At 58.0% G+C, this 24,019-nt stretch overlaps 2 protein-coding genes across 3 annotated transcripts; both read right to left on the reverse strand.

The window, feature by feature from the left end:
* Window positions 1–240: 240 nt before the first annotated feature.
* LAD1 (ladinin 1) lies at window positions 241–10,848 on the reverse strand. Of its 2 annotated transcripts, XM_080569009.1 has the most exons (10): window positions 10,653–10,848; window positions 7,592–7,732; window positions 5,838–6,345; window positions 5,162–5,305; window positions 4,378–4,427; window positions 3,488–3,560; window positions 3,021–3,152; window positions 2,581–2,670; window positions 1,464–1,541; window positions 241–1,346 (listed from the first exon to the last, which is right to left on the reverse strand). In XM_080569009.1, exons 1-10 carry the CDS (start codon window positions 10,688–10,690, stop codon window positions 1,338–1,340), a joined length of 1,263 nt encoding a protein of 420 aa, XP_080425135.1. In that variant the 5' UTR covers window positions 10,691–10,848; the 3' UTR covers window positions 241–1,337. The 2 variants fall into 2 exon arrangements, with proteins under 2 accessions (XP_080425135.1, XP_080425134.1); XM_080569008.1 differs by having other exon boundaries at window positions 1,326–1,541; window positions 10,653–10,829.
* Window positions 10,849–16,342: 5,494 nt separating this feature from the next.
* Window positions 16,343–23,863, reverse strand: TNNI1 (troponin I1, slow skeletal type). The gene is made up of 8 exons (XM_080569017.1): window positions 23,488–23,863; window positions 21,612–21,642; window positions 20,307–20,348; window positions 19,567–19,698; window positions 19,391–19,480; window positions 18,769–18,945; window positions 17,045–17,155; window positions 16,343–16,716 (listed from the first exon to the last, which is right to left on the reverse strand). Exons 1-7 carry the CDS (start codon window positions 23,733–23,735, stop codon window positions 17,048–17,050), a joined length of 828 nt encoding a protein of 275 aa, XP_080425143.1. The 5' UTR covers window positions 23,736–23,863; the 3' UTR covers window positions 16,343–16,716; window positions 17,045–17,047.
* Window positions 23,864–24,019: the final 156 nt, after the last annotated feature.

Genomic DNA, 24,019 nt, shown 5'->3' on the forward strand with positions numbered 1-24,019 from the left:
CGAGGGGCTGACACAAGCCAGCCAGCTGTCACCTTCTAGGGCTGGGGACGCTGATAAGGCAGCACCAGGGACCAGACCCTCCGCACCAAGATGCTGTCCTGTGAAAGTTCGGATTGTTTTTACCTCCCCCCCCCCCCCCCTTGAGACATCTGTCTCACGTTTTTGCCTTTTTTCCTCTTGCTAGAAGATGGGAAGCAAACCCTTCAGGTCCCAGTCCAGGAGCAGCCAACCAGGAGCTTCTTAGAAAGAACTTTTATTAGACCAAAAAAAAAAAAAAAAGTCATAGAGGAAAACCAAATCCCTTCTAAAGCCCGACAAGCAAGATGAGACCAAGGGGCAGCAGGAGGGTCCCACACCGAATTTGGACACCGCAGTGGTTGCTGAAGGCACAGCCCCAGCCCGTGGCACGGCCCCAGCAGGATTTGAGCATCGTGCTATGGGCTGCCCAAAGTACCTTGTGGCCCCCCCAGGGTGGGCACAGCAGCCGGGGAGCATGGGGACCAGGTGGCTTTGGGGTCTGCATCACAAAGGGCTCCAGGGGAAGTGTGAGAGGGGAACAGGGCTGGCAGAAGGGGCCCAGGACAGGGCTCCCAGCTCCACGCAGCCCCACAAGTAGGTCTGTGGCCAGCCTGTCCTCCGCATAGCACTCAGCAAAAGGGGTCACTGCTTGCAGGGGACGGGAGAGGTGGAGAAGGACACGTCTGAGCTGTGTGCTGGAGGGAAGCACCAGTGCTATCAGGTCCACCTGCCCTCCGCGGGGTCTTCAAGCTAGGCTGGTGCACAAGCAACTTTGCAAGCAGTGTTTTAGGGGGGTTAGGTCCCCTCCAGCAGTCACAGCTTGGGGAGAGGATGACACCTGCCTGCACCCCCACCTCACCCCACACTCAGGGATGGGCACGGTCCATGGGTGGGCAGCCAAAACTCCCCTGGCCCAGCAGCCTCTCACCCCACAGCAGGATCCAGCTGCAAGGTACGCGCACAGGCTGTTCCCCTTAGCAAGCGTAGTTTGGGGCACAGCCAGGGATTAGGAGCAGAATGCCAAAATGTTGTAGGGAAGAGAGGCAAGAGCCTGCCTTCAGCACCCGCAGGGAACCTCCAGGCCAGGGTATTCCTGGAGAGGCAGGGGGTGAGGGTTGGGGACGGGGGGCTGGGATTCCAGCCTTCTTCCTTCCCAGCCCACAAGCAGAGGACCCCGGCCACCCCGTTCCACCCACACGTGGCAGTGGGGACTCTCGTGGCAGTGGGCAGGGCTGGCATGGATGATTGGGCAGGGCCAGGCTTTGATCTCCAGAGCAAACCAGTTTTTCCCAGATCATCTGATATTATTGCATATGATATTATTGCAGCTGGAAGAGAAAGTGAGAAACAGTGAGGCCGGGGCTGAGGCTGGGGGCGATGCACGGGCGAGCAGGTCCCAGTTCTGCCCCAGCTCAGAGCAGTTTTCAGCGCAGCTCCACATCTACCTTGGTGCCTGCAGGGGCGTCTCTGGGCTGCTTTACCCAGACGTCACGCTTTGGCAGGCTGTTTATTTTCCCGACGTCCTGCAAATAAGAGAGCCGTGAGTGGCACGAGAAGGTTTTCTCCATGCATCATACGCATCATTGCTTTGCTGTCTGTAACCAGCCCTCAAAGCATGATTGCCCCAGCTAAAACCAGCCAGCCTTGAGATCCTACACCTGGTAGACCCCAAAAACCAAGTGCAGCTCCAGCCCGCAGAGGTGAATGGCAGCTTTATTACAGGAAAATACAAGGAAAAAAAGCCTTACCCAGGAGTGACCCCAGGAGCAAACCCTTTCCCAGCAGCCAGAGCCAGCTCAGCCTCCCGGCACAGACACGTTTGGGCAGTGCTAATCCCGGAGCTCAGCGCCGGGGTGCCCAGGCTTGCCCGCCCCAGCTGCGGGGCTGGGCTGGAGCTGCCCCTCCTGTACCCGCACAGCTGCCACGAGCAGCGGCAAAATCTTATTGCTCTACGGGGCGACACCTGCCCAGCATTTGTCCTGGCTGATTCTCTCCTTTCCAAGTACAGTGAGCTGTCTCGAGGCCAAAGGGTCTCCTGCCCATCTCCCTTTAATCCACATCCCTGGAGCAGCACCCGAGTCTGAGTCCCCACAGCCAGGCACTTCGTTCCCCTGGCTGTGGGACCCCCTATACCGGGGGGCTGGGATCTGCACCAGGACGCAGACCAGGCCCAGGACTCAGCAGGACCTCTTGGTGCACGCCGGGTCTCAGGGCCAGGCTGGATGGGGCTTTGAGCAGCCTGGCCTGGTGCGAGGTGTTGTTCCCATGGCGGGGGGGGTGGAATTAGGTGGTGCTTGAGGTCCCTTCCCACCCAACTCATCCTCACTCTGTCTCCAGGCCCCACAGAGCTCCGTGGGTAAGCAGTGAGCATCCAGCTCATCTCCCAGCGGCCTGCAGGTGGCAGCTGAACCTACGACCCGAAGCTTCTCTCAGGCCCTTTAGTGGGTTCAGCCGGGGGTTTTTCAAACCCTCCAAGGCCCTCCTGCCCCAGATGCAGGGGGGTGTCCCACCAGGCTGCCAGCTGCCAGGACTTGAGCCCGAGCTCTTGGCACAAGCTGGTACCTTGCTCCTTTCCTCCTTGGCAGGCTCCTGAGTTCGGCTGATCCACAGATTAATGCGGGACGTCACCGACCCCGGGATCTTCAGGTTGTCCTGTGGCACAGAGAGGGACACCAGGGTTGCAGCACCAGCTCTCCCATTGCACGAAGGCAACCCGGGACGAACCCCAGGGCACAGGGAGACGGGACAAGCCTGCAGCAGGCAGAGACCAGCCCACACCTTGGCTCCCTCCCAGCTCCCCAAATACCAGCACATCGGCACAAACCCACACGCTGCCAGAGCACAGTTTCGGTGGCTCAAGCCCAGCCCTGCTCACACAACAACCACCAAACTCCCACCAGCAGCCTGCCACAGTGTGCATTGGTACCCAAACCAGGGAGGATTTGCCCAAAAAGCTGGTGCCTGCCCTGGCACAGGACCCCCCCGGCGACTCCTGCCCTCACCTTCCTGGCTGCGAGCGGCTCAGCCTTGCTGGGAGCGCTGGCCTCGAAGAAGTTGCGCTTGCTGGCCACCCCCTCCGAGGTCACCACGAGGCTCTTCTGAACAGTCACGGAAGATCTCACCGACCCCGAGCGCTGGGAGGAGAGAGGGCTGTGAGCAGGGGCCGTGCTGCACCCCAAGGGGTGAAGAGCAAAGCCCTGGGTCAGCTCCTTCCCTGCCCATCACCAGCTCATGGGATTGCCCACCAGGACCACGCAGCATCCCCATGACCCTCTCCAAGGGATATCCCCTCTGCTCCTAAACCCTGAGGCTGATCCGTTTTTCTGCATGGGACTGTCTTCATCCCCATCAGGGCTGTTTTTTGGTGAAGCCCAGTCCCCCTCTGCCTTCCCCGCTCAGCTCCAGGCCCCCTTTCCCTCTTCCCCTCCCCATCCCTGCACCAGCCTGGCTGTGCCGAGGGTTTCGGTACCTGCACGGCCGAGGTGTACTTTTCCAACTTCTCCTCGATGGTGGTGTTGCTACCTGGGATCCTCAGGCTCGCGCTGGTGAAGAAGAGGGGAGGGAATTGAATGCAGCCCCCACCGTGCCCTGGACTCGGCCCATGGTCCTGGGGGGCTCCACTTGTTGGGAGGAGACCCCATCTGACACCTGATCCCGTCTGCCAGTGCTGATGACTGAGATCTCAGGGTCTCACCACCTTCCTAGGGTCCATACATTGACAAGAGCTCTTAGCTGCCCAATTTACCCTGTCCTCAGCTGCCAGGTGTGAGCTGCATCTTCACACAGGTCAGGAGGGTTTTGCCTATGGTACCCACAGGAGCAAGCCCAGGTGCCCATAAAGCCCTGCTCCCCTGTCCCAGGTAGGACGGGGAGTCTTATCCACCCCCTGCTTCCAGACCTGAGCCCTCAGTTCCCTGAGAAGTTTTAAGCCCCTAGCCCAAACCTTGCCACAGAGATGCGGAGGGTAACTTGAACTGCCCTCCAAAGCGAGATCAAGTTGCTCAGGGACCTGTACGGTTGGGTTCTGGATAGTTCCAAGGGTGGGGGGACACTTTTGTGGCACTGTAACCAACTCCTAGCAGTGCAGATGCAAACACCGGTCAGAGACTGCATCAACCAAGAGACCACAGGGGCAAGCTGGGGGTGACCTGTAGAGATGCCAGCTCTGCGGTGGACTTTGGTCTGTCTGCTCTCACTCCAGGCATCGCTGCCCGGTCAGCCAGGCACCCTGGGGACAGCAGACCTGTGCCAGGGCACTCACTAGCTGGTCCCAGGTCCCATCCCCTCCTCTCCCTTGGAAAACAAGGGGCGAGCATCCCTGCGCAGGAAGGCCGAAGCAGCATGAAGAGGGTTGCTGACCTCCTTGTGAGAGGGCTTTCATCTTCTTCTTTCTGTTTCCTTGAGATCACCTGGAAGACACAAGGCAAGGAGACACTGGAGCCATCCTTGGTCATCACAGATAAACACGGGGAAAACTGGGCCAGAGTCAGCTCCCCGGTTTTCAGTCTAGCACTGCTTTCACCCCCACCGGAGCCCACCTCACATCTAAGCTGTCTGGATTGAAGACACTTGGTAGTGCTATTTCACTCCCAGTGAAGCACTGTGAATTCAGGTAAGCCTTCCCAAGCAGCCCTAATTCACAGCATGGAGGAACTCAATGGCTTTGGTGCTTTTCCCAGCCTTTTATTACAGAGCCTTTTTTTTTTTTTTTTTTAAGTGGGCACAGGCTAGAAATGGAGATATTCTCAGGGATGTAACAAGGAACGAGATGGAGGATGGATTATTTTTTCCTCCTGCATTCTCAGAGAAGAATAGAAATGCCAGAGGGCGGATGGTCATTCCTGTGACTCTGGGAAATCCAAGGACAACGTGCTCTCTATTTTCTCACCACTTCCCACAAGTTTCCATGCCAGCACAAAGCATATGAACATGGACTTGTCCACAGTCACACGCCTTTGGTCTGACAAGGAGAAGGGAAAGGGAGGGAAGACTGAAGCAGAGCTGCAATGCCTAGACCAAGGATGGATTTCAAACACACATTTTGAAACAGGCTCTGCCAACATGGCATGGATACCATAGCATCCCTTCCTTCATCTTCCACTGCCTTAACAGGAGTCTTCCTCCCACTTGCTTTTGCTCTTACCCGAAAGGAGACAGTCCTTGGGCTGCTTCTTCTGATGGAGCTACTGTAAGTGGCATAATTTCGAGAAGCATCTGACTTTTCTGGAGGTTCATCTTGGGTGGGAGGTGGCTGTATTACCTCCTTCAAGGGGCTCCTGGGTGGATGCTGAGGAAAAAACAAACATCTGATGCACCTGTGCAGAGTTTGTGGGGAAGGTTCAGGTGCAGGGATCAGAGCAGCCAGGGTGGAAATGGTTTGGAGACAGGGGTTTGAGATCCAAACCCTCCAAGCCTTGGCTGTCTTCTTTGGATTCACAAAGCCCTAACACCCCTTCAGTGAAAGCCTGATGGAAATCAGTAGGGGCTTCCAGGAGAAGGTGATCAGAATAGCACGTGCAAGGCAGGGAAAGGAGGTGGTGGGACCCCGGTACCACCTCGTCGATCTTCTAGAGCAAGTGCAGTGTGGGCATGGACAGCATGGGCACCCCCCCAACCATGCATGGCGAGGAGATGCTGCTCCTCCAGCAGCACCACGAAGCCCTCCCGCACCCAAATGAGAAGCACCTTGCCCAAACACACCTCCCCCAAAAGCCCAGAGGCCGCATCTCCCTCCTGCTACTTTTGGTCTCTCGCCCTTCCTCTTGTCCTTCCAGGACTGCCCACCCCAAGGCTCAGCACCTTTCCCACATCCTGCTCACCTCCTGGTCCGGAGAGGGGGTCCCCTCCGAGGCTGTCTTCTCCTCTGTGCTGCGGGTCCTCGTTCGGGTCAGGATCTTCACCTCGCGGACCCGGCAAGCCCCCAGCTCCGGAGCCGCTTGCTGCTGCGGCTCCCCCTCATCCCTCCGCTGCTCCCCTCGGGGTGTCCCTGCGCCTTGTCCCTCTTTGTCCTGCAGCCGTCCCCTCACCACCACCTTCCTCTCGCGGGCTGGCTCTGGGTGCTGGTCTCCTGCTGGGGTTTCTCTGCCTGTGGCCGCATCCTGACCCCGCTCTGCAGCCCGGCCGCTCTCCTGCCCCGTGTGGGGCTGAGCTGCAGCCTGCTCGCAGCTCGCTCCCACCGCTGCCTCCCGCTGCTCCTTCTCCTGTTTCGGCTTCTCGGACACAGCCAACGGGGACCTTGTCCGTCTCCCTTCTTGTGTCTTCAGCACCTCCGAGAGCTTGCGCTCCTCCTCTTCCTCCGGAGACGCCGGCTTCACCAGGGACTGGGGCCTAGAGAGAGACCAAGCAGGGTTCAGGCCTCAGCACCCTGGGCCGGAGGCATGGCTTCCAGCAGGTGAGGTTCACTCAGAGAGAGGCTCTGGGGCACATACAAATCCCACAGGTGTCTCTGGAGTCACAAAATCACAGAGTGGTGGAGGTGGGAAGGGTCCCCTGGGTCCCTCAAGTCCCCCCTGCAGGGTGCCCAGGGCCACGTTCAGGCGGGTTTGGAGCTCCCCAAGGAGGAGACCCCACAGCCTTTGGGCAGCCTGTGCCAGGGCTGCGGCAAAAAGTTTCCAAAAGTTTGTATCACGTCTCTTTTTCCTTGTTTTTGGCAGAAAAATGAAGCATTTCTGCAGCCTCAAGCCAGGGCAGCAGCACATGGCCTGGGAAAGCAAGCACCCCCCAGGCTGGACCAGGAGTGCCTGCAGGACTGGCCAACAAATGTTTTAAGTGGGGTGAAGGCAGCCCAGCTCCTTCCCATTCCCCTCCCAAGGAAAGAGCAATGCTAGCAAAAACAGAGAGCTGGTAACAGCAAGCAGCAGCAGAGCCCTGCTCTGTGCAGGAGGCCTCTCAGCAGTTTCAGCAGCGGGATAATAGTGGATGCCTAGGAAAAGTGCAGGACAGGTATGAAGTCTCCAACCAGGGGAAGCTGGGGGACTTCAGGGCATGTCTTGATATTCAGAAGCTCACCGTGGCTCCATAAATGTGTCCAGTAGCCTTTGGAAACCCCATAAAACATTGGCATCCACCAAGTCTTGTGCCAAGGAGCTGTGCTGTGGGCTCAGAGCAGCATCCCTGTTTGAGACTTGTGACTGTCCCTTCAGTGGATTAGGAAAAAATGTCACTGTCTTTAGGTTTAAAACGCAGGTTCTAAGAACATCTGCTATGGGAGCTGTCAGCCACAGTCCAGATACAGTCTGCCAAACAAGCCTTTTCCCCTCCTTTCCCAGGCAAACACAGGCACCAGTCTGGGAAGGGGCAGGTAGGACACTTGTGCAGGACCACATGGGCTGTACCTATATGGCCTCCAGGGCTTGGAAAGTAGATGGCATAATATTTATCCTCGTCCTGAATCCCCTCATTGCATTCACCACATAGCTGGCCTGTGCTAGCACCAGGGAAGGGGGACATGTCCTATTTACCTTGTCCATGCAGCCACATCCTACCCCTCTCCACCCCAGGCAAGAGAACAAGGCAGCAAGCTGCGAGCGCTCAGCACCACGAGCGAGGCCGATGCCAGCAGGACCTCACGCACCTGCTGGGCGTTGGGCTGGGGTCTTTCACTGGGCTCGGAGGTTCTTCATCCGCCGATGAGGAGGACAGCAGGCTCCGGTGCCTTCGCCGGCGCTCCCTTTGCTGCTCTTCTTCATCCTCGAGTGTCCTCTGCTTGGCCAGGCTGTTTGGGGTGGAACATTAGGTCATGGTGAGGCTGTGTGCCTCGCGGGGATCCCACAGAGAAAATGGACCACAGTGCCCGCAGAAGGGCCCAGGGGGTGGCGGAGGGACCCTCCCCAGCAGGGCTGCAGGGGGCAGGGGCAGAGGGACACCAACGCGAGCCGGGTGTCGCAAAGTGCTCTCGCTCCACCCAGCTGATCCGGGCATTTCCCAACACAAGCACTTGACTTCCCAACTCCTCATTTCTCCTGTTTAAGGCAGCATTCATTTAAAAGGAATCCCTACATTAAGCAAGCCTTTCCAGGCACAGATATTTAACCTGTAACTCAGCAAGACCCTAGAGCCACCGCAGGGATCTCAACCACACGACCTGGAAGGGTAACCACGAGTGGCAGACGGTTTTAGCCCCAGCATGAATTGTGGGGGTGGCATTTTAATTTTTATTGTGCAAAAAGCCTCAGATGCAAAAGCATCTGAGGTTGAAGAGCAAGTACCGCTGAAGAGCTCTGCACAGGAACAGGGACACGGGAGCCCCCTTGCTCCCCACGTGTGGCCTCCCAAAGCCAGAAGGACCAGGAATGTATTACAGCCACAGCTTATACCAAAATGACAAGGTTCATAAGCACCTTTAAAGTGTTACCTTTAAAGATTTTATTTTAAACAATTAATATTTTTTAGACTAAAATGCAAACACGAATAAAAAACTGTTTGGAAAATACCAGCTTTCCCTTCCTTCCGCTGTGCAAACCATGCCCAGCCTTTCTGCCAGCACATGAGCTGTGTTGGGCAATATTTCGTGCCTGCATTGCATTTTTCACAACAGCGTTCATGTACCTGTAGCACTAGTCCTGAACCGGCTGCAAAAACACACGGGGTCACCAGCACCACCAGGGGCAGATTCCTCCTGGGAAGCCCTGGCATTTGCCCTCCCGCGCAGGATCTGGCCCCCTGCAAGCACCAGGGGCTGGCACTCCAGCTGCATCCAGGCCCAGGGTTTGCTTTGAATTTGGCTTTATGAACGTGAAAGTCAGAGCACGCTTGGGTCTGTGGTATTGCCAGCACTGCTGCGGACACAGTGACTCGCCGCGTGGTTTGCGAGTTACTGTGTAATGAAGCCTGGGTCATAAATTAAACCACATTACCCCCCGCAACCACTCGCGGCTTCTGTTCTTCCTGGTGGATGGAGGCAGGGGAGCGCTGGAGGGTCAGTAAAGCAGAACGGAGAGCACGGGTCCCAGCGGGCAGCTCAGCCCCTGTCTGGAGACAGAGCGATGCCACGGGGTGTGCTGCCCTCCCGCTCCCCCATCCCCATCACCCCCAGCATGCCACCCCCGGGTGGTCCCCAACGTGTGGCATGGGGTGGGACAGGGCTGGAGAAGGCTGGGACCTGCCACAGGGAGCCTCTGTGAGCATCCCCAGCTGGGTCTCGCTCTGCCTGGGGACATGTCCCCAGCCAGCCCCCCACAGCAGCATTCGTCCCATGAGCCTGCAAACATTGATGTACAGCTGGGCTGCGCTTGCAAGGCTGCAGGGCTGTGCCTCTGCCAAGCTCTCTTTGCGTGTCCCTCCTGCGGTGACAGCATGGAGCCCCAAAGCCAGTCCAAACACGCGTGAGAGCTGGTTACTTCTTTGATTTGCATGCACAGGCTTCTTCAAAATGAAACAGATTTTCCTGCCTCGAATTTGCTTGGCTCCTGCAGAGGCAGCGCATATCCTGGCGTTACCAACGTGCAATTTCTCATTATCGGTAATTAAATAATCCACACATTAGGCTATGGATTTGCTTTGCCAGTCTTTCCCTCCTCTTTTCAAAGAGGGATTTCTTTCTCACTGTCTTGCCTTTTTTAACCTCAAAGAGATGAGTAAAAGAAGACTGGCAAGTCTCCCCTGCCTTGTCCTCTCCTGCCCTGTTAATCATTAGTGCTGAGATATTTGACATCTGTGCTGTTTCAGGGAATTCTGCCTCTTCTAGCGAGAGAGGAGAAGCTGCCTCACTGCGTTGTGAAACTTCGTGGGTGCAGGACCCCACTGGGCTTGTGTTTGGGCAGCTGCACAGCACAGAGGTGGATCTGGACGGGGTTTGGATGCTCTCTGGATCCATACTTGTGCACCCATGGTGGAGGCAGCGGTGTGAGCTGGCAGCCTCCGAGCAACAGGACCTCAATTCCCAACTCTGGGCTGACCGGGCTGGGTGTCTCACCCAAAATTACAGCTGATCTGGGGACCCTTTGGCCACTGTCTCACAGCTGGGTGAGGGGACTTGGTCTCTGATCCACCACCCCGATGGGGATTTCTGCTCCGTTTTGTGGGCTGTGTCTGAACCACCATCACCGCCCACGCAGCCAGCAGCGGAGGTCGGCGGTACCAGCCTTGGGTCCGTGCAGGATCAGGGCTGACCCCACATCCCCGTGAGCCACCAGCCCCCGCCTCACCCAGCCGTGCCCAGGAGCTTCCATCGGAGCCCAAATTGCTTTTTGGGAAGGGCGCAGCAGCAGGGCCGGGATGGTTCAGAGGCTGGGGATGAATCAGGGCTTGCTCAGCACCGGATGGGCAGAGCCGGGACACGCGCCCAGGGGCTGCACGGGTGAGCACGAAGCCCCGCAGCCACCCTTGCAGCAAGCCCGGTGCCACAGCCCACCGGAGAAAGTCAAACAGACCCAGAGACCAGGAACACACCCAGCGCGGGGCGAGGATGCCTTTCCAGAGCTGTTTTCCTACGCAGAGCTCAGTTTCCCCAGGCAGAAGAAACAAAACTGCCTCCGATCTCACCCACCCACGAGAAACCCCAGCAGCACCGAGCCACCTCCGCAAGCAGCCCCCCGACGGCAGCCCCCGTCTGTCCTCGTCCTCCCCGACGCCCCGCGGTGCCGGCAGCCCACCCTCGCCTCCTGGCCGCGTTCAGCCACCCCCCAGGCGCCCACCTGGAGAGATCGGACCAGTTCCTCCTGCTGAAAGACATCCCGGCTTCACGAGTCTCAGAGAGCCCCCAAAACCTGCGCAGGCATCCAGGCCAAGGCGCCGGCGGATCCACGGGGATTTGCGCTGCTCGGGGAGGGAGGGACTCCCTGCAAGGTTATTTCCCTGTGCACCTTTACCCTGCCTGCAACCCGTTTACCACCACGCAGCATCACATGGTCTCTTATCTACCTTGACAGAGGCAAGGCTGTAATTTGTCTACTAGCGGCGCCGCGCAAAAGACGCCCTGCCCAGGAGTGCCACGCAGAGCAAATCCCTGCGCGCTGCCTGCTGTGCCAGGGCTCGGAGAAGGACCCGTGCTCGGGGCTGGATCCATCCAGGTCTCCCAGGGTTTCGGAGACAACTCCCAGCCCAGAACCTGTTCTACCAGCCGCTCTGCGCCCGTCAACACCTCCTCCAACGCTGGCCTGGAGGAGGTGAATTACCTTGGGCTGCGTGGGAGGAGGCAGCCGCTGGCTCTCAGGGATCCAAAACAGTCATTAAAACACCTCCGTCAGGGCGCAGACCGGCCCTTTCCAAAGAACAGGGGAGGGTGCCCCCCTCTTTGCAGCCTGGTCCGGATGCCTTGGGTCGAGCAGACACGGCTCCCCCGTTTTTAGGAGATTTGCTGCAGTAAAAAGCACTCAGAAAGTCTTGGGGGAGGTGGGGGAAGCCTGAGCAGGGGGTGATTTTTGGGTGCTGAAGCCCTGTGCGCGCACATCCCGCTCCTGGCCTGGCCCATCCAAGCCACCAGCCCCTCCAGGCCGGTCCCCAGCCCCCGTGCCCCCAGCGCTCACACCGTGCCCTCTTCAAAGGGCAGGGGGAAGGCAACGGGGAGCTCACCGGGGCCATGGGGGCACCCCAAGCACCGCGGGCTGGGCAGGTTGCTGGACGCCTGCAAAAGTCCTCTGGGACCCCTGGGTCTGCGGTCCCCACGGGGTCCCCAGGAGCGGTGATGTGGCCGGGCTCCTGCCCCTGCCTCTGCCCCACAGGGTGTGCCCAGCGCCCGAGCAGCTCACTGAATCAAAGGTGCCTGATTAAGATCCTGTCTCTAAAATATAGCCCTGTCAAATGAGCCATCCACCACGAGCCAGGCTCGTTCTGCTTTTCTTCCTCTTTGCTGTCACAGCCGTCTTTCAAGTGTTGTCATACATACGGAAAGTTCAGTGAGCTGTGGTACAAGGGAAAAAAATTACTTAAATAACCTTGTAAGCGTCCCGCTAATTGCTGGCAAACTATATATAGCAGTCCAGCATCAGCAAACTACTATAAAGCAATAAACCTTTCTGATTAATGCACAGTGAGCACTTTACTTGCAAAACTCGTTGCCAAAGGATATCACTGAAGCATAGGACTTAACAGGATTTATAAAAAGGATTACACTAGCGTAGTGAAAGAACATCCCCAGCTAGGATCTATACGGCAAAGGAACATAAAACCTCGTGGTTTGTGATTCCTCTTGTTACGAAGATGAAGAAATTCTAGACAGGCATTTAGCGGACAGGGATTAGGCAGGGGACAGGCGCTGATGACGCTCACCCCTCACACTCCCCCGGTCTTTATTTTCAGCTCAGACAATTTTTGAGCTGAACCAAAGACCCCCCAGGGGGCTGCTCCTCCGGGGATCTGCCCTGGTTCTCTCAAGCCCAGGAGAACTGCTGGCATGAACCTCCAGCGAGGAGTTCCCCGGGTCTGCGCTGCAGGAAGAGCTCCCACCTCTCCAGCTGGGGCTGACTCATGCTGAGCTGTTTGGCTGCACAAAGCGTTGATCTCCAGCCTCCAGGACACTCCTGGTCTGAGATTTCTGCTGTGACAGAGCGGTTAGCTCATGTTTTCCCCTATGCTGCCTTTTTTTTTTTTTTTTTCATGTTTGCTCTAATCCCAGGCTCTCACTCCCAGGTAGACAATGGCCAGCCTCGAGCCCATTGTCTTAAACATGAAGTCATGCTGAATTTTTCTCTCTGTGTGTCACTTTGTACTCTCCTGAACCTCATCAGCCCTTTTATCTTTTATCCCCAAATCCCAATCCTGCAAGATTCCTCTGAATGCCTTCATCATGACCCTTCATCCCTGCCATGCCGAATACACCCAAACTATCTGCAGGCTTATCTCACCATTGCTGTTTCCTATCTGTTAACTGATTATTTACCTCTGGTTGGACTTTCCTTCTTAACCGTGGCTGACCTTTTCCAGCCTTTGCTCCTGGAAAGCCAGGAAAACTCTTACCTACTGAGTCACCCTTAGCCACTAGCTTGCCGACGCCTTCAGCGAGCACCAGCAGCTTTGTGACACCAGACTTCCCTATTGGAAAGCTATTTCGGCTGCCCCACGCTCATCGCCCAAGCACCATTCACCAGCTCAGCCCCAGCTGCAGGTCCACAAAGCTGAAGGTGATGAAATTGGGTGTGGGCACAAATCCCTGCGGGGAAGGGATGCCAGCGGGGAACCAGGCTGACGTTTACCCAGACCTGCTCCACGCACCAGGCTGCCGTGTCTGCCGCCCCAGATCTCCACCCAGGAGAGGAGGAGGACAAGGTTACGGTGTAGAGCCCCGCTTCTCCCTGGACACCCGCTTTGCCCAGGGTGGAGAGCTTGCAGCCAGCCCTGCAGCTCCTGAGGAGCTCCGGGAGGCCAGACCTTCGTCTGACGCAGATCAGCAGAAGACACCCATTTATACCCGCTAAGGAGCTAGACCAGTATCAGCTGGTTTTGTTATTTTTTTTTTTTCCCTTGGGAACAGTGTCCTGTGTCTCATCCCTACGCAGAGCCTGTTTCTTTGGCTACAGGGCAGTGGAGAGCTTCCAGTTTCCATAACCGTGCTGTAATTAGGGCATTCCTCTGCCTCGCCCCAGGGCCCAGCGGTGGATCCTGCACCTCCACCCTGCCCTGCTTGGTCCCCAGCATCAGCCCCAGCTCGGCTCCTTTAGCACCCTTGCTCCCTGCCTAAAATTCCTTCAGCTTTTGGAAAGATTGGGGCGATGCACTAGAAATTCTTAGTACTGAGGTACCTCCACTGTACGAAGTGATTTACAGTGAAGGAAGGAAGGAAGGAAGGAAGGAAGGAAGGAAGGAAGGAAGGAAGGAAGGAAGGAAGGAAGGAAGGAAGGAAGGAAGGAAGGAAGGAAGGAAGGAAGGAAGGAAGGAAGGAAGGAAGGAAGGAAGGAAGGAAGGAAGGAAGGAAGGAAGGAAGGAAGGAAGGAAGGATGTTGCCAGCTGGAAAGCAGCTGTGTGGCAGATCCCATCCCTCACAGCACAGGAAATTAGCTGTAATCAATGAGGAATTCCTTCTGATATGAGCAACGAGGCAGAGGTTGACTTTCCTCTCTGGGCTGGCAGCCTGGTGCAGACCCAGCGGGGCAGGGAGCTGCAGGGGTGCAGCTGGGCTGCAAATGCACCCAGGGCAGCACCCGGTGGAGCTGACACGTCCCCAGGGACGGACGGTCAGCAAGAAGGGCACAGAGCATCCTGGAGAAGGATTTAGTTGGCTTTACAGCCAGCTAGGAGGGAGATTTTTGAATGGCCACATCAGGCCGATCCCTTTGCATCTCCCTCACTGCAGTTTTGACAGCAAAACCTTTCCCTTTGAAAATCATTGCATAGATTTTTATTTTTTTTGACTGACCAATTCAAGCAATTTTTGCAATTTTGAGCTTCCCTTGTTTTGCTCTGGGGGTTCTTGGCTGCCAAAAGTTGCGGCTTGAGGGATGGTAGGCACAAGGCCCTGTTCAGTTCAAGGAGACAGGACTGACTCATGCCCTTCTAGAAATAAATTCAGTTTCATTAGTGACTGCTCCAAGCATCATCTTCTCTTCCAAAGGAGAGCACCTTGCAGTTTCCCCCTGGAATTGCAAGGGGCAGGAGAAGAGCTGGCTCCCAGGGCACGGAGCCAGGAGAGCTCAAAGCAGACAGCTGCATCTTCCCCTCGAGACTCAAGGCGGGGGGTTTCCATGTTTCTAAGAAAGCTGAAATCCACAAAACTTTGTCAACCGTGGCAACTGATGGTCATGGGAATGGTTTTGCGCCAGACAAGGATGAAAGCAGTGACTGGAGAACATCGTATCGAAAAAGTAGGTGAACTTGCAGAGAAAGGAGTTTGGGGTCGGGTTGTTCTTTTTCCTTTTTTCCCCCAAATCTAAAACCCAGGCTGGCCACACGAAGTCAGCTGCAGCCTGCGATGAGCACACGTAAGTCTGGGACCTTGCTGAGGACACCCTGGGTGCAGAGACGTGCTGGCGAGCCCGAGGCTTGGCTCAGCCGCGGTTTGGGGCGTTTTGGTGCTGAGGATCTGGTGACGAGCTGGGCACCTGAGGAGCACCCACGGGAGCCTGGTCCCACAGCACCCATCACCTGCATTGCCTTTCATCTCACTGCCATCCCTCCCTGCCCTGCAAACACGACCCCTTTTATTAAAGTCCCAAATTATCGTAATTAACGCTCAGCTCAAAGCAGCTGCTCTCGACCCCGACTCGGCTGGGGTTTTCTGCTTCTGTTTCAGGTCTAAAGAAGGCTTTGTTTCCATGAAACCTCCCTGCATTTTCCAGCTATTCCAGTCGGTCAGGTACAGCCATTGCCTCTGCCTCCACACCTTTCTTCCCCTGCCAGAATCGCAGCCGAGTGTGTGAGTTCCCCCGGGGATAGCGTGCCGCCCAGATCCCAGGACGCAGCCTTGGCGCGGCGCCCGCTCGGGCAGCGAGCTCGGAGGGGCGAGATCGGAGACGAACCCCAGCACTGTGCTGGGCCGAGGCTGCTCTGCCACGCTGAGCTTTGGAAGGAAAACATGGGTGGGAAAGGCTCTGGGCGCTGGGCAGCAGCCCTAGGAGTGGGACAGGTGGTGCTGCCCCTGCCAGGGGGACGCGGAGGGGGACACAGTGTGACATCCGCAGGATAGTGGAAATGGGAAGGGACCTCGGGAAGTCATCTGCCTGATGCAGGCCAGGACACCATCAGCTTCTTTGTGAGCCACACTGCTAGCTCCTGGTCACCTTCATGTCCTGCAGGGTCCCTGGGGCCTTTCCTGCCTGGCTGCTTCCCTGTGGGTGCCCCTGGCACTTCCTGGGGCTGGGGCTGGGGTTGGTCCTACCCAGGGACAGGGCTTGGCACTTCTCGGGGAACCCCACGAGGTCCCTGCAGCCCATTTCTCCGGCCTGTCCACGTCCCTCTGGATGGCTCAGGTTTGAAAATGGGGATGCTGCAATTGCTCTGGATACCCTGGGGACAGGGACAACGACCAGGAGCAACACCCCCCCCCCCCCAGAGGGCTGAGCCTCAGCATCCCCTGCAGTGCAACCAGGCAGAGGTCCCGTTTTGGTGCAAATTCTCACCAATCCTCCCCTCTCCTCCCTCCAGCCCTGCTGTCGTGTTCCGCCCTGCTTGCACCCACCCAGCTGCAGTTCTGGGGGGCTGTGATATAGGGAAGGGTGGTGTGGCTCGGCTGGGGGTGGGCTGGGGGTCTCAGCAGGGCTGGGGGACACCAGGGAGCAGCCAACGGGGGCTGGAAGAGATGACCCCATGCAAGGCTGGTCCCAGGGCATGCTGGCCTGAGCGCTATCACGAGGGCATCGCAGGGTGGCAGGAAAGGGCTGGGATGTCTCCCCCGGGGGACTGTGGACCAGCACCTGCTCATGGCCCACACAGTGAGGAGCCCACGCGGCACAGCCCCGGAGACCGTCCTTTAATGCACGCGCAGCCGCGCGGGCACATCTCAGGCTGCACCCAAGGGTGGGGGAGCAGGGGACCGGCAGCCGTCCCCGGGGCATCTGGGCAGTGGCAGGAGGGGCTGGCGGGCTGGTGGCCCCTCCAGGAGCACGTCCCGTGGGGGTGATGCCCGCAGGAGCCGCTGTGCTGGGGCCGTGTGGGAGCAGGGCAAGAGGCAGAGCTGGAAGGAAGAAGCTCGGATCTCCTTCCCGCGCGGTTGGCCACACTTTTCATCTCGGTGCTGAGCTCAGGGTGAGGGTGCAAAGAGTGCGGAGGGGCAGCAAGGGAAAAGGGGGCAGGCAGCAGGGTTGGGGACCTTCTTCTGTCCTGGCACACCTGCAGGAGAGAAATAGAGCAGAGCAGTGGGGCAGAAGAGGAATTTCACCAAAAGCTGCCCGAAGCTGGTGCCAGCCATGCCCGCACTGTGCAGGATGAGTGCAGCGTGGGCAAACCCCGGGGAGACGGGGAGCACAAGCCGGGGGAGCTGCTGGTGGGGGCTCCATGGTTGGGATGTGTGGGGCAGGGACGCGTCCCCCGTGTGGGGTGGGAGATGGGGCAGGCGGTGCCTGTTTGGGGCAGTTCTGCATTGCCCCAGCCACAAGCACAGGCGGGGGGTGCTGCAGGGAGCAAGGGCACCGCAGGGAAGGGCGGACTGATCCCCTACCTCTCACTGCCCCGTGGGGGACTTGGCAGCGTCGAACATCTTCTTCCTCCCCTCCATCCCCGACATGGCCTCCACGTTCTTGCGCCAGTCGCCCACTTCCACGGGGCGCTCCTGCCGGGGGGAACGGGGACAGGGCTTGGCGGGGGGGGCAGCCGGCAGCCCCACACCATCCCACCCCATGGCACAGAGCCCTGCTCGGGGTCAGCAGCTGCCCTGCTGCAAACGCTCTGCCCCGTGGGCCTGGGGCTGGCCGGGAGGACGGCGAGCAGCAGCCTGGGCTCTGCACGGTCTGGATGCGCGGGGATACCTGCCCAAAGCCTGGCTAAGCTGCACTGGAAGGCACAAAAATCCCAGAAAATCTCTTTAGGAGGAAAAAGCCAGCACGTGGGACTAACTCCAGAGCTACACCAAACGCGAGCAGAACCATTTTCTGCACAGGAGGCTCCCGTCTGTGCTTCCTCCCAGCTCTCGGGTGGGACTGGGGTTGCTGGTGATACTGGGAGAGCCCGGCGGCCACAGCTGGGGCAGAATGGGGAGGTGGCGGCGGCCCTGGGAGCGTGCCAGGCACCGGCTCTGCCAGCCCACAGGCATTCATAGATGACGAGCCGGGCCCCAAAATCATCTCACGGCATCTGCAACAGACTCAGATCTGTTCACCGCCTGGCGTTGAGATCTGTAAGTGCAGTTTTCTGTCCAAAGGGCTGAAAACATGCCCTACCAGCAACAGTGGGGAAAAAAAAAAGAAAAAAAAAAAAAAAAAGAGAGAGAGAGAGAGAGGGAAAAGAATAGAAAATGAAGTTTCCTGTGCAATCTGCTGAACTGGGCCCAAGAAGTAAAACGTGGTGATTTTGGGGAGAGGCACTGGGAAAGCAGCACAACTCTTCTTGGCTGCTGCAGAAAGGACCAAAACATTGCAATTCCTGAACACGGCACCAAGAAAAAATCCCCCCGGTCTTTTTGGGGTTGTCGAAGTGCAGTGCTGCAGCACTGCTGGGATGTCCAACCCGACAGCCAGCACCGTGACAGGATTTGTGCCTCCTCGTGGATATTTAGCCCGTGACGGGCTCAGGGCAGTGAGCCAGGACGAGGTCGAGGTGCAGAGCTGGGACCCTGAGCCCTCAGGGTGCCATTTCCCACCTGGAAGCAGGGGCAGCTGTTGGCGCTGTGTCCCCATGCCCACATCCTGCCCCTCGGAGGAGCTCAGCACCCCTGGGTGGGTCTGGGTACCGTGTGCTGCCCCTGGTTTGGGGGAAGACTTTCCCTTCTTGTATCTCTGCAAAGCCACTAGGACTGGGCTGCCTGTCTCAAGCGTGCTTGCTGGGCTTGCTTCCTCTTATCTAATCTGGGTCTGGGAGTCTCCTGGGTGTTTTCTGGGCGTGATTGCAGTAAACAGGAGCTCTGCTTGTTCCCAAGAAGACCAAAGACCAAACTCCCTGAAAGTGCAGCTCAGCAGGTACGCAGGGGGAGCTGCAGTACCCCGGCTGGAAGGGCCCCACTCATTCTGGGAGGGAAGAGCATCACCGAGGCAGCCTCTGCTCTCGCTTGCCATCATCCAGCAGCTGCCTGGCCCAGCCACACTGCTCCCGTGGCGCCATGCAATGGGCATGGCACGCTCACGGCGTGCTCACCAGGAACGAGGACAACCCCCGAGGCTTTACAAAGGACCTTGGAGAAGGGCAAGGGCAGTCCTAGGAGGCCTCTCCGTCGCCGGGAGAGCGACCCACCTTCTCCGTGTCCTCCTTCTTGACGGACTTCAGGTTGGCTCTGAGGTCCATGGAGACCTTGTGCTTGGAGCCCAGCAGAGCCCTCAGCATGGCATCGGCGGAGACGCGGACCCGCCGCAGGGGCGGTCGCTTGAACTTCCCCCGCAGGTCAAGCACTTTGATTTTCAGGTCTTTAATCTGCAGGAGGAAGGCAGGGAGGTCACTGCCTTGCACAAGGCGCTCCTGCGTGTAGCAGGCCTCTGCTGACCCTGAGCCACAGCTGGGACAGGCCTGGCCTTGGGGACACCTCCACCGAGGGACTGTCCACCCGAGCACAGAGCTGCCCTCGCCTTGTCCCAGCCGCCTTCGTGGCAGCCGGACCACCAGGAGCTCTCGGCCCTACAGGTGGTGGTCAGGGGGGTGAGGAGGTTGCCCAGGGACCCAGGGGACAGTTTGAGCTCCCTGAAGCACGGACAGATCTTGTGCTGAGCGATGTCCGGACCCGACACCACTTGTGCAGAGCAACTGGCAGCCCTGAGGTAAGGCTGGGGCACGTCCCATGTCCCAGCTCAGCCCAGTCCCTGACAGACCCCCACCAACCGGGCAGGAGGTCACGTAACAGCAAGCCCGTCCTGCTTCCTACCTCCCTGGTGTTATGGTTGCACTTCGCTTCAATGTCATATCGCTCTTCGTCCACAATTTCAACCTTCTCGTGCAGCTCCCTGCACAGGTCCTGGGGGCCAAGCACAACAGGGGAGCGGTGAATGCTGGCCCCTGTGCCCCAGAGGAGCTCGCTCCGTGCTCAGGACACAGAAATACCTGGAGCTGGCTCAGGGAGAGCCCGCTGGTGTGCAGCGGTGTGATCCGCTCCGACAGGTACCTTTCCTTCTCTGACTGCTTGTCCACGATCTCTTGATCCCACTCCTCCTTTGCTTTTGCCAGCATCAAGCTCTGTGGACACAAGCAGACGGCGGAGGTGTGAATGTCCAGGCACCTGCGTCCGTCCCGCAGCCTCCCCACGCAAGGACTGCGGGTGGGATGGGGACGTCCCCGTCTGCCCCCAAACCTCCTCCCCGCTGCAGCTGCCCTCCCCAGGTCACTGCACTGCTGCAGCACACATCAAAACCCCCCAGCGGCCTTCGTGTGGGGACCCCAGAGGCAGGGGAGCGGCGGGGCTGAGATAGCAGAGGGCTGCGGTGGTCCAGGTGGGTGCCGACCTCAGCACTTTCCTGCGTGGCTTTGCTCTGCTGCGGCAGCCCGAGACCTTCCCAAGCCACGAGGTGGGGAGCTGCAGGGCTCTCGGTGCCCGAACACCAGCTCTGTGGCTTCAGAGCAGAAGGCCTCGGAGACTCTCCCACCTCCCTAAAGTGGAGGGGAGGGGAGATTTGTTCGGTGTGTCAGCCACAGGGCCCACATGAGTGAGGGGTTTTGAGCAGACGAGGTGGGGATGGGAGCTGCTCCCAAAGCCCACGTTGTGGCCGTGCCCCATCGCTGTCCCACCAACCCCAGCTCCTTTTCCCCAGCCAAACCCCAGGGAGTTTCCAACCCTTAGGACTCACCTTCAACAGGAGCTTGCGCGAGGCTGTGATCTTGGATTTTCTCTAGGGGAAAGGGGAGGAAAAAAGCTTTGAAAACAAACTCAGAGCAAACGCAGGGGAGCATCAAATCACTCCGAAAGGCAGGGCACTTACCTCCCTGCAGGCAGGCACGTGTTCAGGCAGGAGCAATAAGGAAGGAGAAGAAAGAACGGGGCATCAGTGAACAGCAGTCAGAAGGAGGTGGCAGTTAAGCAAAGCTTCCCGAGTGGTTGCAGTTGGTGTCCTTATTTCTGCGTGCAATAGTTGGCTCCTACAAGTAAGCCCAGTCTGCAGCCAGGCTGAGAGGACGGAGCTCTCTGGAAATGCAGTGGGTGCTGAAGACCACCCCTCAAAAAGCCGAAATTCCATTCAAATGTGGCAAGCGAGCTGTCATGGTACCCGCTGTGCCAGGTTCCTGAGGCTCGGGTCACAGCACCCTCATCCACACCTCCCTGCTCAGCCTGGAGCCCGGCGCTCCGGGGCCTGGTTCATGTTGGCAGGGCTCAGACGTCTCCCAGGGCCTTGCTCGATGGAAGCCTGGCAGGGGGGTGTCCCTCTGCTATTCGGGAAACGTGTTATATTCGTGCCATGTGCTACCAGGAGCCTTGTGGCAAAGCAAGAGCTGCTGTGGGCTCCCCAGTGCAAGAGAGACCTGGGCAGGCTGGCGGTGAAGGTGCTGAGGGGCTGGAGCATCGCTGCTGTGAGCGGAGGCTGGGAGCTGGGGCTGCTCAGCCTGGAGAAGAGGAGGCTCAGGGGCAGCTCCCCAAGGGCTGCACGTTCCTGCAGGGAGGAGACGAGGGGACGGAGCCAGGCTCTTGTCAGCGGTGCCCAGGGCCAGGCCCAGGGGTGCTAGGCACAACCTGGAGCCCAGGAGGCTCCCCCTGACCCCCAGCAGCACGGCTGTGCTGGGGGGGCCGCAGCCCTGGCACAGGCTGCCCCGAGGCTGTGGGGTCTCCTCCTTGGGGAGCTCCAAACCCGCCTGGACGTGGCCCTGGGCACCCTGCTCGGGGTGGCCCTGCTGGGGCTCAGCCGCCAGCGGGTGAACACCTCCACCCCTCTGCGTCCCCGATGTCAGGATCTCTGATGTAGGAAAGCTCCAAGCTTTCAATCAGGTTGTTGAAATCACTAACAATTTTTAGCCGAAGACAGGTGATCTTTGCAAAGGGATCGGCACAGAGGTCTCGAGCACTGCCTGGACCCCATAAAAACAAACAGGATCAACCAGCACAAGCAGCAAAGCAGACGGGGAGCATTTAATGAAAGCCAAGGGAAACCCCTGCTACTCACGGCTCTGGCATGGTGGCGTCGTGCTGTTCTCCTGGAAATAAATAAATGCAAGAATAAATAACTAAAAAGGGAATGAAGCTGAAACAGGTGAGCAACTCCCAAAGCAGAGCTCCCCGTGGAGCCACGGGCTTGCAGGAGGGACGGAGCGAGGAGGGACAGAGCCACGGCCACACAATGCAGCCGAGCAGATTCCTTCAGCATCCACATCCCCGTGAAATACTGGGTTTCATATTTTAAATACGCTCTGTAATCCTATGCCCCAGCAGCAGCTGCAAAATGCTGTTCCCCAGCACTGCCTCTAACACTGCCCCTGCTCGCCCAGAGGCCAGCTGCTGCGTAAACTCGAGTGACAGAAAAATCTGGGGGAAAATGCCAATCTTTTGGAAAATGACAATTTTTCTTTCCTCTTTCCATCCAGGAGTAACAAACTGAAGACACGTTTCAGAAAGAAATGGCTTTCCTCAGTGTTTAGTTCTGTTCCTTTGAACTGAAGCAAAGCCGAGATTTTTTGCCTCAACGTTTTGCATCCCCACGAATTTGGGAAGCATTTTAAACCCCAAAGATTACTGCTGGGAAGGAAAAAAAAAAAAAAAAAGACTGTTTCTGGTCTCAAGGAGTAGCTCTGAGGCATGCGTGGGGGCTGTGCTGAGCAAATCCCAGTGTTTCAGGCAGCACTTCACCTCCCAGCCCCGTCCACTTGTCCCTGTCTCCTCCCCGTCCCCCGCTGCCTTGCCAGAACTGTGGCTTGAAGGATTGCAGCTGGCGAGGAAAATGCCATAAAACCCCAGCAGGAGCCCTCTCCCTCGGGACCTGCCAGATCCCTGGACCCACAAGGAATAACCCCAAGAACAGGAGATATATATTTATATATATATATATTTAGCAAAAGCCCCATCCATCAGATGTAAGCCACCGATTTTACTCCTTTTTGGAGGCTTTTGGTGACAAAACGAACATCCCGGAGGACACACAAGGAAGGCGGCTGCTCTTGGCTGGCACGGGTCAGGTCCCAGCTGCTCCCTCCCAATTGTCCCGGGGGGGCAGCGAAGCCTTTGGCTCCCTGGCGCTGGGAAGGGGCTGGCAGAGCCGCTCGGCGTCTCCCTCCTTCCCCGGTGGAGCCAAGCCGCAGTCCCAGGAGCTGGCACCCACACCACACCTCAGCCAAGTGACCTCTACCAAGGTCAAACAAGTTTTAGGGCCAAACATTCTTAATTTGACTTCCCAGAGGGCAGCCAGGGCTCTACCGAGCAGCAAGACATGCCCAGCAAATTTGTGTCAGGGATTTTGGGGCTCCAGCCAGATATGGAGCATCCGAAAAAGACTTTGCTCTCTGATGGGGACAAGTTAATTCTGCACTGTTCACATGCCTCCAGCTGTGAAAAGCTTAAAAAGCTTATAACAACTTTAAATCACAGAAAACCCCTTAATTCCAACACAGCCAATCCTGACATCCCCCCGCAGCACAGGGGCTGGTGGCATGCTGTGCACATCCAGCACGATGCCACGCACGCTGCTCGCACCCCAAATTCACCTCCCTGCACCCACCAGTGACCCTGAGCAGTGAAACGGGGATGAAAGGGCTCGTGCTTCCCAAAATGCTCCCGTTTGCCACTTTTCAGGAAAATTAAACAAACGTCAGCTGCAAAGCAGCTGGGGCAGGTACTTCTCCCCGTGGCGGTCTCACCGCTCCTCTCTCCGGGAGCAGAGGAAACCTTTGGCAGATGCAGGTTTCACCAGGCTCTCTGCCAGACCCAGGAGCACCCCCCCGTGAAGAAGGGGGAGAAATTCAGCCAAAATTCGCCTGCTGGGGGGAGCTGGTCCGGCCGTGGGGCTACCCCAGCACCCACAGCACAGCCGGGGCCGGGACCCCTCTTACCTCGGTGGCGCCTGGTGTCTGCGGAGCCGCGCACTGCGGGGGCCCGGCGACAGAGGGGGAGTATTAAACCGCAGGCGGCTTGCAAGTGGTCGGTAAAAATAGCACAAATCCCCTCTTGTGCGCACACGTTTGCTGCGAGCCCCGGCGCCCTGTGACGTGCGGCACCCACCTGGGGCACTGCCTCGAAGATGGGGTGACACGTGGCACCGCACGCTCGCGCTGTCGCACCCGTGTTTTATTGCACCCATGACCCCTGCGCAATTTGGAGAATCCCTGGGCTCTCTGTGTACGGATCACCCCGGTAATGCTGGTGCTCACTGCCCGATGCCCTGTGCGCACCCTTGTTTGTGTGTGCATGCAGCTGTGCCAAGCCAGGCTGACCAGGGGTGCAGTGGCAATGCCCGTGCACTTTCCACCGTGTTCCTCTCCCTTCTGAACTGGAAAAGCCCTGCAAGGAGACAGAAACCACAATCCAAAACACTGCAGTGCTTTTTCCTTGCAGAAAATCTCCTGGTATACTTTGTTTTTTTTG

This window comes from Anser brachyrhynchus, assembly GCF_964034855.1.
Source record: "Anser brachyrhynchus genome assembly, chromosome: 27".
In the NCBI taxonomy this organism is placed as follows: Eukaryota; Metazoa; Chordata; class Aves; order Anseriformes; family Anatidae; genus Anser; species Anser brachyrhynchus.

Coding starts and splice junctions, on each gene's coding strand:
- TNNI1 (XM_080569017.1), bottom strand. CDS start 23,735: ATGGGTGCAATAAAACACGGGTGCGACAGCGCGAGCGTGCGGTGCCAC. Junction 19,481..19,566: donor TCTCCCTGAGCCAGCTCCAG/GTATTTCTGTGT, acceptor CTTGGCCCCCAG/GACCTGTGCAGGGAGCTGCA. Junction 18,946..19,390: donor GCAACCATAACACCAGGGAG/GTAGGAAGCAGG, acceptor TTCCTCCTGCAG/ATTAAAGACCTGAAAATCAA.
- LAD1 (XM_080569008.1), bottom strand. CDS start 10,690: ATGTCTTTCAGCAGGAGGAACTGGTCCGATCTCTCCAG. Junction 7,733..10,652: donor AACTGGTCCGATCTCTCCAG/GTGGGCGCCTGG, acceptor CACCCCAAACAG/CCTGGCCAAGCAGAGGACAC. Junction 3,561..4,377: donor GAAAGCCCTCTCACAAGGAG/GTCAGCAACCCT, acceptor CTTCTTCACCAG/CGCGAGCCTGAGGATCCCAG.